Source organism: Leiobunum rupestre, chromosome 5 (assembly GCF_980474605.1).
Source record: "Leiobunum rupestre chromosome 5, qqLeiRupe1.1.hap1, whole genome shotgun sequence".
Lineage (NCBI taxonomy): Eukaryota > Metazoa > Arthropoda > Arachnida > Opiliones > Sclerosomatidae > Leiobunum > Leiobunum rupestre.
The window spans coordinates 33,409,702-33,423,404 of NC_143388.1; the positions used below are offsets into that span (position 1 = coordinate 33,409,702).

The 13,703-nt window shown below is 35.1% G+C and overlaps 1 protein-coding gene across 1 annotated transcript in view; it reads right to left on the reverse strand.

Annotated features, from left to right (window-relative positions):
• The window catches only part of LOC149944216 (stAR-related lipid transfer protein 13-like), a 212,771-nt gene that overhangs the window by 12,030 nt on the left and 187,038 nt on the right, over window positions 1-13,703 (reverse strand). Inside the window, exons 8-9 of the mRNA XM_090174329.1 lie at window positions 11,037-11,108; window positions 3,298-3,379 (exon numbers count right to left, since the gene is read on the reverse strand). Of these exons, the coding sequence (XP_090030455.1) occupies window positions 3,298-3,379; window positions 11,037-11,108 (154 nt within the window). The remainder of the gene's footprint in view (window positions 1-3,297; window positions 3,380-11,036; window positions 11,109-13,703) is intronic.

The window sequence follows — 13,703 nt, forward strand, 5'->3', positions numbered from 1 at the left end:
ATAGTGAATCGGATTTTGAAAATGGCGGAAAAACAATATAACAGGATCCGTCAAATTAAGCTGATACAAACAAGACGAGGATGCGTTTATTTTGGTCTCTAAAAGCGCCCACAAGTTTCGTAAAGCGTTCGCAACAACTTCAAAGAGTCGTCCTTCTATCTCTCGTGAGGAGCAAATATACACGTGAGATTGGAATCGCGTGCCGAGTTTCTACCCCCGCTTCTCGCCCCCTTTCCAATAAAAGCCTCGCTTTTGATACACATCAAAAAGATAAGTTTGAGCGTCGATGAAAGTTACTGAGAGAGATTAAGCTCGTACGATAAAACGTGGAAGAAGAACGACTAGATAATAGGGTTTCGAAGTTCGAAGTGGTATTTAACCGGTGGTAAATAATGTTATGGTAGATAATGGGAAAAGTGGTAAATGATGGTAAATATTATATTCAATGAATTATTTACGATATTTAAAACTTAAACGTACCTTTAAGGAGTTAAACTTTTAAAGGCCTAGGTTTGCTTCTACCTGTCCCCCTTAAATTAACTTGGCTGAAAAGCAAATACCCTGGTGGTAGGCCAACCGCTGAACATGTTGGCCCACCACCAGGGTATTTGCTTTTCAGGCAAGTTAATTTAAAGGGGGACAGGCAGAAGCCAACCTAGGCCTTTAAGATTTAGAACAGACTTGTAGATAAATTAAAATAAAGATTACGATCTTCTAAAGTTGATATATTCCTTTTTGGAACCAATATTTACCATTATTTACCAGTGGTATGCACAATGTTCGAAAAAAGTGATTCGAACACTGCTAGACAACGTCCAACATTCTAAGATGTCCTTTAAAATTTTTTTTTCGAATATCTTCATAATTTTACGATAGAGTGTTTTGCAATGAAAACGTCTTAATAACATCATTTGTTGTTTGTCAAATTTACCAGCTCTAGGCGTTCTGCGCGTTTGATATGATAGGGGAGCTTAATCTCTTTCTATCGAGGAGTTTGTTTTCGTGAGTTGTCTTTTTCGTGGTATTGAGATAACTGCTTCTCCGTCTCGTGTTTCTAAATCGTTAACTATAGCAAGGGGATTACGTTTAAGCATTGTTAGGTATAGTGTACCGAACAAGAACTTCGGATTCTCCGAAAATGTCTCCTCTTACACGAAAACAATACTAGTCAGACCATTTCGTTACAATTTCGCTGCTATTATGACGTATACATTAACTTGGAAGTAGAAAATCAATATACTTCTCGGTTTTGCATATACGACCAACCCGTGTACACGAAAAATATTCCATAAATATACATCTGCTTATAGGAACCGTGTCCACGAAAAACAACCCATCAATGCATATATAATCAACCCACGTACACGAAAATAACCCATAAATATACACATGCATATATGACCAACCGTGTACACGAAAATAAGCCATAAATACACACCTGCATATTTGACCAACCCGCGTACATGAAAAATAATTCATAAATAATATACACCTGCATATATGATCCAACTCGTGTACACGAAAATAATCCATAAATATACACCTGCTTAAATAAACAACTCGTGCACACGAAAAATAACCCATAAATATACACTTCCATATACGACCAACCCGCGCACACGAAAATTTATTCATCATAGTACACCTGCGTACGTAACTAACCCGTATACACGAAAAATAGCTTATCAACGTACACCTGCTTACATAAACAACCCGCGCACACGAAATATAACCCATGAATAATATAATATAATATAATATAATATAATATAATATATAATATAATATATAATATAATATATAATATAATATAATATAATATAATAATAATAATCTGCATATATAACCAACCCATGGATATAAACCTATATATATAACCAACCCATGGATATAAACCTCTATATATAACCAACCCATGTACAACAAACCGACTTTTGTAAAAAGCAAACGAAAGTTTTAAGCGCGTAAAAACTAAACAAATATTTGCCAAAAAATAATTCCTATGGACAAGAACCGTGTATAAACTTTTGAAAACCTTATAAAACGAACAAGAAAATCATTTTAATTAAAACTGAAGCTCGTAAATTGTAATTAAAAATATAGTGTAGCTGCGTACGTTAAAAATATGAATGGAATTCTGGGTATAAAATCTTGAAGCAACTATGCCCTATTTGGAGGCAAGTTAATTATTTCTGAGTGTCCCTTACAAAAACGCTTTGACAAGTAAAGAAAATACAGGAAATTAGCTTAGATTAGACTACAGAACCAAATGAATAAACGTTTTTATACGGTATTATTCTTGGACAAAAATGCTTATGAATGAACGACCCACAGACCAAAATGAACTTTTATGAAAAATGTGGTTCTTTGGTATTTGCTCAATAAAAATTGGATTTTAACGCCCACTTTAAATAAAAAAAACCTTTTTTTTCATTTTATATAGACAGGGGTCAAGTTACACTCATCTTTAAAATCTTTCTAGAAGCAAAAATGATGATAGTTTTTATAAAGGTACTGCCCACCCTTGAAATCCTTTGTCTTAAAAATAAGAGTGGGTTGACTGATATTGCGTCAAAGACAGTAAAATAAGGTAAAAATATCCAATATATTTTTTTCGTAGAAAACTCGCTATTCTACTTAAATTATTGGTCCAAACAACGAAAGAGGAACTACGAAAAACTCGCCCAAATTTATAACTTTCTTTTGAATATTTTGAACAACTAAATTTCAATAGTTCTTTTTATAAAATAACCTTGGCCATCTTGTTGAAATGTTGCCTCCCCGATTCAGCTGTGGATCCGTTTTCTCTCGCACTAAAGAGTTTATGAACTCATTCTTAGGCATTGGCTTAACTATTCCAGGGCAACATTTCAACAAGTTAGGCAAGCGTAAAGACATTTTATAAAATCAACTATTGGTTAGTCTTCATAGACACTAACTAAAACTTAAGCATTATAGCATAATAAAAAAATTCTAGTTCTATAGCGATAGCTATAGTAGGAAATTGTACTTATAACGAGAATACCAAGTTCTTAAGTGAATAATGTAATTGAAATTTGCTCTACAGATAGAAGTTAACCTACAAAACAATTCGTAGTTTCTCCCCCGTATAAAATAATTTATCCATTTGATATCGAAACTTTACAATCTATTGATTTTCTACATAACATTTTCGAATTAAAATATTAGCCATTTTAAAAAGTATCACATAAAAATATTTAATAAACTATTAAAATTAATGTTTATCTACTACTAATATTTTTGGGCACCATTTAACAATAAAAACATGATATTTACCTGAATAAGGACCTAATCTCATCCGAGTCTAAGAACTCGTGGTCCTTCCTCACCCCGGTTATGTCGATTGGAAATAGATTATCTGCGAGAAAAAATAAATATTCATTGAATAAAAATAACATTCCTTGGAACGTAAGTTTCTGGAAAACCATGAAAAGAAATTGATAAATACATTTTGAAGTGGGAATCGAAGCGTTCAAGGGCCCAAGCAAACGAAATTTGTATGAATGGAAAGATCGAGTAAACGTAAATGTCGGCGGTGTTTTAAGTGGGATGAGCCGCCCAATTAGCGTAAGAGTAAATAACATTTCCTCCCAGGACCTTTACAAGATATTCCTTGAGCTACTTGGCAACCAAATATTTACGTAGATGCTCTATTTATTAATTTTCCACTACTTTTCGAGGTTTTAAAAAGTTTATTACATTTTTTATTTTCTTTTTGGCGTATTTCTCAACTTAAAATAAGATTTTGCGTTTTTTTATTTACAATTAACTTTTTTAAATTTATTTAAGTTGGCGACTTTTTTTATTTCTTCTTCTACGTTTCAGTTTTTTTCTTCGTTCTAATTTTTTTTTCAACGTTTAAATTGTTTTTTCCAAGTTTCCAATTTTGTTTTCCAAGTTAAAAATTGTTTTTTTCCAAGTTTAAAATTGTTTTTTTCCAAGTTTAAAATTTGGTTTTCCAAGTTTAAAATTTTGTTTTCCAAGTTTGAAATTTTGTTTTCTAAGTTTAAAATTTTGTTTTCTAATTTTAAAATTTTGTTTACTTTTCGAATTCCTTAAATTTAAAAAAAAAATTACGTTTTGATTTTTTGGAAAATGTCAAATTTCGTAAGTGGGGAAGGAGACTTACGCGACATAATTAAATTCAAGAAACGTGACGGAAGCAGCCAAGGACAACAGATTACGGATAGACAACAGCAAACAATGAGTTCGTTATACACGGTCCTTGGATTAATGTATTACGTTACTTAAATTAGATTAAATCTAAAGTCAAATATTATACAAAATTACTAGATTAAACTAAAAAACCCCAAATTTGATACTCGTTTAAAAATGGTGGCATAATTTTAAAATTTATCTATAGAAGAAATCTAAATTAATTTTCTTACACTTGTAATGCGAATTAAAAGTTATTGAATACCAAACGCGATAACTATAAGAAATTAACACATGGAACTATAAGAAATTACCCCATTGAACTATAAGAAATTACCCCATTGAACTATAAGAAATTACCCCATTGAACTATAAGAAATTACCCCATGGATCTATAAGAAACTACCCCGTGGAACAATGAGAAATTACCCCAATGAAACTATAAGAAGTTACCCCATGGAACTATAAGAAATTAACCCATGGATCTGTAAGAAACTACCCCATGAAACTAAAAGAAGTTACACCATGAAACTAAAAAAAATTAACCCGTGGCACTTTAAGAAATTAACCCATGGAACTATAAGAAATTAACCCATGGAACTATAAGAAATTAGCCAATGAAACTATAAGCCAAAATGACCCCATGGAACTATAAGCCAAAATGACCCCATGGAACTATAAGCCAAAATGACCCCATGGAACTATAATAAATTAACCCATGTGACTATATGAAATTAATCCATGGAACTATATGAAATTAACCCATGAAACTATAACAAATTAACCCACATAACTATAAAAATATGAACTTAAAGAGAACAAAAGTTTCAAACTTGACCTAACAAAAGAGGCTCTTAAGACCCGTCAGAATTTGCAACTTACCGATGAAAACCGATGTCATGCCGTTCGGTCAATACCGAGAAGTCGCAAAAGCTACCAATTGAGACGGATCACCAAATATCACCGCTTCGTAATGTCCGAAGGATCTAAATCTTAGCTCTAAGTTCTGTATTTCGTCGAAGACAACCGTGTCGCGTTCGACTAACCTAAACAAAGGGAGAGTGAAGAGGAGAGAGATCTTGACCCGACCGAAGACGGATCAGTTACTAACGGGATGAGCGCGCGGATGCCGACTTATAAAGAACCGCGTGAGTAGCTTCCCACGAGGGGTATCGTGCGCGGAGAGCGAGACGCGTCGCCTGGCAACGGGATGGAGAAGAGACGTCGTGGAAACCCGGGAATATCCGGGAATAGGGGGAGAGGGACGCGTGATTGGGAGACGAGACATATCTCTATAGCCCATGTCCAGCGGGTGGTCACCCATCGCGTTCTTTTAAAGGAGAATGGACCTTTTTCCCACGAATTGATGCATTGTTAAATCCGGAGAAAGCTGTCATTTGTCCCGTCGGAATAGGCTTATCTTACTTGTTAGTGTTAGCATAAGTAACATAATAACAATAAGTATGACACTTCCTATTGCTTTAATGCTAATTTTCTAACCGAACCTTTTTTCGGCACTGATACTCTCTTCAAGCTGTGACTTGGACTCGCGACTTACCGTTTTGGATGACTACGTGTTGATAAAAATTTAAGCCTAATATCGGAGAGCACGTTCTGGAGTCGCGAGGGGCTTTGGCTTTGTTTAGAAGCCCGCGTGCGAATCACGCGTGATAAAAAAACATGAGCTCGTGGCGCCGAGTAAAACTTTTTTAATTTTTACTATTTTAGCCTAATATTCCGCCTATCTATCGTAAACCAGATATTTCGGCTTAGCGGAAGTCTCGCGTATTTTAGACACTAGAGGGCTCTGTGCTGAGAAAACATCTTGATTACGCCATAACTATGAAAATCAGTTTGGTTGTAAATCTCGTTAATTGTCATACTTATTGTTATTATGTTACTTATGGTGTTAGTTTTATCTAAATTCACACGCAAATTAGATACGGCTCATTATTCAAATTAAAGAGCTCGATTTCTGCTTCCATTGTAGTCTCCCTCCGGGGTTATATCTTGATTACACGCGGAGTTGAAGAGAAAAACCGATTTTTCCCAGCTCTTGGAAAAGCGAAATTAATTCAAATTTTAAGGCGCTAAGGAACGGTGGCTTCTAAATTTTATACGTTAGTGACTCAAATATTGCAAGCGTTTCTTTATGTCGGGGTTTAATCTGGCCATTCGTTGCTTCAACAAATTTGTTTACAATATTAATTTCATTTAGATTAATTAATTAACAACCTTTAATGGTTGCAAAATAAGAAATAAAGTAATAATTATAATTTGCGAAATGCTTGTTATCGTCTTAGGCGTAGTAAATGTTAACATATTTCAATTTTAAATTTAAATCTGTGAACTGAGCACCAAAACACGAAAGGCGAGTTAAATTTGCTGCAAAATACGAAACTACCAACGAGGTTGTCGTGTTTTTGCGAAGTGGTTAATTAAGGTGGATCTGATAGTAGACTAGTTAATAGATGGCGCGACCAGTAGGTTAGTGCTCTTTCGTGTGATTGTTTACTACGCTGTTTTCGATAATAGGGTACTATTACACTTGCAAAGATGCATATGGTTTTACCAGTGCCGCCTTATCCATAAGGCTGACTAGGTTGAAACCAAGAGACCCATCAACTGCAAGGGCCCGTGCATCACAAGGGAGAGGGGTTGTTGAGGGGTTGACAGACCAAAGCTTGAAGCGTAAGGACCTTGCCATGGGCTATTACGGCACTGAGTTTTACACTAATAGGGGCTTACAATTTCCATGTTAAGTTGTTCATCAACACATCAGTAAGATTCTAAGTTGATCTATGGTATCCTAAATTGTTTATTAGTTTACACACGAAAAAACCCAAACGAAACCTATTACCAATTACTTAGAATGAAGTGGACAGTTTCTGCATTGGGGTTTAACTTGACACGGCGAACAAAGGCCAATTTATGGCATAGCTTTAACCTATCTCCGCACTTTAAACTGCAGTCTCAAGTAATATTAATAATCAGCTGCGCTAATACCCAAGGCATCATCTTTGGCCTAAGTCAGCTAGAGACTTTAATGTCATTAATTCAGGTGGCCGGGTTACAATGCGTAGGAAGGTGGTGGCAAGTCCATCATGCCCCGCGAGCCCAGAGCTCTCTACAACACCGGTTCCCAATTTTGTTTCGCTATGGATCCCTAAATGATCCACCTAATTCTGTCGGAACCCCAACTCATTTGTTTTTCTTATCTTAAGAGACTCTTGACACAAACAAACATGGCCGCGCTGCGAAATCTCGGAGCCCCTGTGTCCTTTTAACATCAACATGATTTTACGGAATGGGGAAAACCCCTTTTAACCAACTGAGAGAGAACTTGGCAACTCAACGCAGAAGCTGTTGTTCCGAATGTTCACCCAGTGCCACAAGCTAGGACCGAGCCTGGCTCAGAACAGAGACATTTCGTAGAAAAATACAACTTTGCCCGTAGATAAAGGTGGCATTTTTTTGGGCGCGTTTGAATACGAAATAAGTTTTGTTTTCTAACAACGAGATTAAATTTATACCGAAGAAAAGGTAGAAATTTGCATCAAATTCTCGGAAAAACCCTCGGACTCACCGAGCTGGTATTATTTTTCAGGAAAAAACTTAAGACTAAAAAAACACTTAAGCAAATCAATTATAGGAAGTTACAACATTCGGCGCAGCCCAGGCTCTCGGAAAGAAGCCACATTGCCTACACAAAGGAAAAGAGTGTGCTCTTATCTCAGACTCCGTTTTCCAGAATAACACTCGCTAGTATGGTTTTAAAAATACCGATTCGTTGGAATAGGGTGTAGGATTCGAGACAGAAGCCTACGCTCTCGTTTTCAAAAACAGTTCCAAATTTTCGCAAATAATAGAAACCATAAATTAAAATTTCGCGTATTAAGAAAAGTTTCTGATAAATACAGTCCGGTTGCAAAACATTTCGCTCCGTCACATATATATTCGGTGGAAATCCACTAAAACTATCTTTATGCTTTTGATGTTTTCAAATTAAGTTTTCTAGAAGACGGGACACGAATTTAACCTGATTTAAAAGGCTTTAAAAGTCGCTAGATGACTCTGGTCTAAAGTGGTGCCTTTAGTATTTTTCTCGCTGGTTATTTTTATTTTTATTTTAATATTTATGGTCGATCAATAAATTTTACATTTCTGGAACCAGGTTTAACAGACACTTGGCGCTTGATACGTGAAAAACAAGTTGTAACGTGCATTAGCGGAAGATTATGTTTCTATTCCCTATAATTGCAACTTTTTTTGAAAACATTGTTTAATTAAAATAGTTGATTAATAAAACCACTACCCTCCTACGCATTGTAACCCGGCCACCTGAATTAATGGCTTTAAAAGTCGCTAGATGACTTTTGCCTATAAGGTGGTGCCTTGGGTATTAGCCTAGCTGATTATTATTATTATTATATTTTTAAACATTGAAATTACGCATTTTCATTTTTAATGACCAGTTCTTAATTAAAATTGATTATTAAAACTATTTCTGGACGAAATATTGAAAGTAAACATTTATAAAATGTTTGGCTTCGTGTATCTAATCTTCTTGATAAAATATTAATTTTTAATGATCAGCTCTTTTAATTAGATATTTTAATTTTAATTTTATTAATTTCCTTCACGTCATAAGGAGTATTGGAAAGCAACGTATTTAAACGGAATACCGATAATTTGAATAAGAAACAAAGTAAAAAAACACAGTGAAGATAAACGGTTTAAGAGAAAAACCAAAAACAATTTCTTTTCGCATTAAACGTGGAAAAATCATTTTCTTTCCGCTACACTTGTTTTTCGGCTTAAAACGGGTCCCCCAAAGTTTGCCGAAAATTCCTCCTAAATGGGCCCATCGACAGATTGATTTCTCCAGAATACATTGTCACATTGGTCTGTTACGGAATATCGGTTTGTCGGGGAAATTCTCAGACAAATCTTACAGCCAAGAATGTATTTAGGATGGACGGAGAATATACGAACAGCACTCTGCTCTCTTCGTGATCTCCCGGAAAGAAACCACGCCCCTTGGCCTTTCATCGCGCACTTTTTCCCCCTTTCTAGAAGCAAGGGGGGAAGACACTCCGGCAAAATAACAAGCTCTCTTCGAGGGAGAACTCAACCCGTCAAAAGTCGTGCATTTTCTCGCGTACAGTTTTCATTGGTTAGACGCTTTAGCGCCTGCTGCCGTTGGAAGGGGAAAATTCGGAAATTGTCTTCCCCTTTCCGTAAAACGTTCAGCGTAAAGGCTCGTCCAATGAAATTTGTACGCAACACTGCGTTAGCGTGTTTAAAGGCTAGCTGCCTTCTCCTTGTGTAGAGATCGGCGGAACAAATAAATTAACCGTCAAAATTTCGATTAATCATAAAAACTTTGGTTACGAACATTTTATACGAATAAGCAACGATTTAACATGCAAAAATAATATTTTTTTTCTGATATTTTTTGGATAATTGTCGGTTATGAATAAAAATAAATAATTGAATAATTTCTTATTCAAACGCCAATCTCTATCCTTGTGTTTGTTACTCCTAGCTGTCAGTGTAGGCGCAGAATATCGTATTGCGATCCTAAAAACAGAGGCTATAGTTGAGGTGACGTATTCTCTGTGAATATGAAAATATTCTTTGTACAGCGTGTAGCCAAATAATACAGCGTAATAAAAAAATACTTGGTTCTTCTATTGAAGACATTTCTTGAGGGATATTCTCGGGGTGGAAGGTCTCTACGCAGACTGCACCGTTATCTTTAACTTTGACTTTGATGCCCTAGTACTGCGGGGAAGTGGATAACTGGGCAAAATGTCGATTCGCTTTCCGAGAATAGCCCACTGGACGCCTAATGCAAATCATAATTGGGCCGATCCGCCGAGTCTCTCTTTACACGCGTTGCCAGGAGACCAACTGGATTCTTCTTTCGTTAGGGATATTTATCGATAGCGAGATATAGAAATTCAAGGGGCAACGAACGCTTCCCTACACGACCTTGGACCACGTTGATGGCATAGTCAAGGTAAGGACATAGTGGCTTATTACGTCCAAGATTTAGTTTTAAAGTGCTGTCAATTACTTTTTGAATAATTTAGTGTCATATTATTATTATGTTATCTATGTTGGCTTTGATTTTTTTTAATCCGTGGTGAATTTTTGGACGCCATAACTAACGTCGAGAATCTTGGAATTTTAACCATAAATTAATTAGAATTATAGGACGTGTAAATGACGAATTCAAATTCCAAATTAACTAAGGAAATTTACTTAACGTTATTTTGTTTGGTTATATGGAGAATATGGAAAATTTCAAATTTATTTACTTTTTAAAACATTACTTTGGTTGGTTATATGGAGAATATGAAAAATTTAAAATTATTTTAGTTTTTAAAACATTTGTAACTCGAAGTTCTGATATTTTACAAACAAAAATGAACAAATTTCGAAGAAGAATAATTATAACTTGAAAATTACAATAATTTGCATTGAAATTTTTCCTCATTTTAAATTTGCACTATAAAAACGCACTTATTAACAGAAAAATATTTAATTTGGACGTTAATTTTTCTAATCATCTAAAATAAACGTATTATATCATGATTCTGAAGCGACTACTTGGGTGAAAATATTCCCAATAATGAAATACCCAAAAAATTCCGTACGAAAATCACTTCCCAAAAAGGAAGCAACCTTTGACATTTTAGTGGAGTGAGTAGATTATTTGGAGTTGATTGCCCTAACCATAATTCAACGAAAACACTGGCCATAAAGTGGAGCGCCACGCGGTGGAAATAACTAATTACACTAATTAATAATAAAGGCAATCAAAATTAAATAAAAGAAAAGTCGAAACTTACCCTCGTACATCTGGGCATATTGTGGGAAACCAGCCGCTCTCAACCAAGTGCAAGCCTCTATCGCTTCCAATTCTGCAAAAGAATAAAAAACAACATTTTAGATAATATAATTACTTAAGTTTAATCATAATTAAGATTTAAATTGAGACTCTACCGCAACGTTAAAAAATTCTGATAATCTAATAATAATAAGATTTAAATTGAGACACTACCGCAATGTTAAAAAATTCTAAAAATCTAATAATAATTAAGATTTAAATTGCAACTCTACCGCAATGTTAAAAAATGCTAAAAATCTATTAATAATTAAGATTTAAATTGCGACTCTACCGCAATGTTAAAAAAATCTGAAAATCTAATAATAATAAGATTTAAATTGGGACACTACCCCAACCTAAGTTGGTGTCTTGGGTATTAGCCTAGCTCATTATTATTATTATTATTATTATTATTATAAAACGTTAAAAAATTCCAAAAAATTTGATAATAATTAGATTTAAATCGCGACATTAACACAACGTTAAAATTGCGAAAGAGTCTAATAATAATTAGATTTAAATGGCGACACTACCGCACCCTAAAATTGCCAAAGAGTCTAATAATAATTAGATTTAAATTGAAACATTAACGCAACGCGAAACAATTTCCATTTCATATAGTTAATGCATGTAGGATAGATAATTTTAATAATCTCAGTAGAAATTCTTTAGAAATCTATAGAAATATAACGAAATATAATTCGTAACCAACACTTCCAACTAAAATCATCTATTTTGTCCTCGGTTTTATATTTCATTTTCTATTTATATTTAAACATTCTAGATGACCCAAAAACTCTCGTTATACGATATTTCGATAATACAGGTATAGCGCGAAAGTTAAGATATGGAAATTCGATTCCAAGCCAATCGCGTTTAAGGGATTGGATAAATGAGAAAATGTAATTGGGAACATCGTGGTATGAATTTATCAAATCCCAGGGCGACTCTTTTGAAGATATTCTCGAGAATTGTTACCGATAATCCCTCTTTTAACCTAAGACTTAAAACCTTTGATCACGAAAGGAAATCGAAGTAGCAAGAATTTGAATTAGGTCAAATGTCTAAATATAAACCCAATCGAAACAAACTCTTTATTGAAGTTCGTTACACCACGGACTTTACTATTAAGCCTAGTTCCCACTTAGCGAAAAAAACTATTTTCGCGCTGAAAATTGACGCTCGCGAATAAAAATTTGCGATTTTTTTCAAATTCGCCGCTAAAGTCGCGTCTCCGCGGTATCTAGCGAATGTTCTATTTTTTGACGTCCATACCTTGGCGATAAAAAGCTTCAGCCAATCAGAAAACGCGTTCCCTCGATCTATTCCGCTCCCGTCCGTCACTTATTAAGCCTAGGTCTTTAGAAAAGCGGTTCAGCCAACTTGACCAAGATACTGAAGTAAAGGTAATTATCTCACGAATAGAATCGTTTATTTATTGAAATTATCAACAGGAACATCCATTTGGTTCAGTTTGAACTGATGTTTTATGTTAGGCCTAAAACACTTACTAAAAAGCCGCACGAGTTGTTTTCAGCGTTTTCAAATTTTTCGCGCTAAAGTGAGAACCGCTTCCCCAGCGACCGAAAAAAAACGCGTCTTTTTTCATTGAGCGAAAATTTTATTCGTCTCGAAAATTCGCCAAGTGGGAACTAGCCTTAAGGGGATGGTTTTGGGCTGTAGCTTCCCCAATGCTTTTCGCCCGGTTCTATGATTGTCTGTTTGTCGGGAGGGTCGCCAAAAAGGGGAAAAACACTTTTTTAGATCTTCAAGGTCAGTTCGATGAAAAATTAAATGGTAACCAGTCAGGGCCGGATTAAGAGGGCCCTAGGCCCAAGCTAATTTTGGTGCCCCTTTCCGTGGCGAGCGAGCGAGGCGCTCCCGCAATTTGTAATTGACATATGGATGGAAAATACAATTTCAATGTAGACTTTTGGTGACGATAATAAATGATATTGCTTTATATGGTATTGAAAAATGTGGACGCGTATACTAAAATTACTCCGGAATAATTTTTATTGTGAAAAGTAAATTTAAATTTAATTTTTGCGAAACTTCTTGGTGCCCCTTGTAGACTTGGTGCCCTAGGCCCAGGCCTAGTCGGCCTATTGGTTAATCCGGCCCTGTAACCAGTTAGTTCATGCTATGGTGAAAACGAATATATTAATTTGGTTAGTAATGTTTTGTTAATTTAGACGAGGTAAATCAAGTGTTATTTTACTCGCTTTTAGAATTAATTAGTAGATCAAATAGAGTTAAAAAACAGTGTATGTATTCTTTATGCTGTAATAAGGACAATTCAATTAAGCCTAGGTCAAATTCTAGTAGTGAAATTCGGTATTTTCCATAGGACGGAACGACCTTGAATAAACTATTTTGAGGTACTGCTAACTTTTTTCCACCCCGCTGAGTTGGCCGCAAACGGAATGGGGTCTGACTACAGAAATAGATAAACCGTCCCCTTGTAGTAAAGTCCGTGGTTACACTCAAATTGACCGTTCCAATGTTTATCAAAACAACTGACCACACAAATTCTGAAAAGGCTTTAAACCCGCGAGACATTCCAAATTTGGAGTTGCTAAGAACTAGCTTGACAAGATGGCCGAATACGATTCAATAACAAAGGATA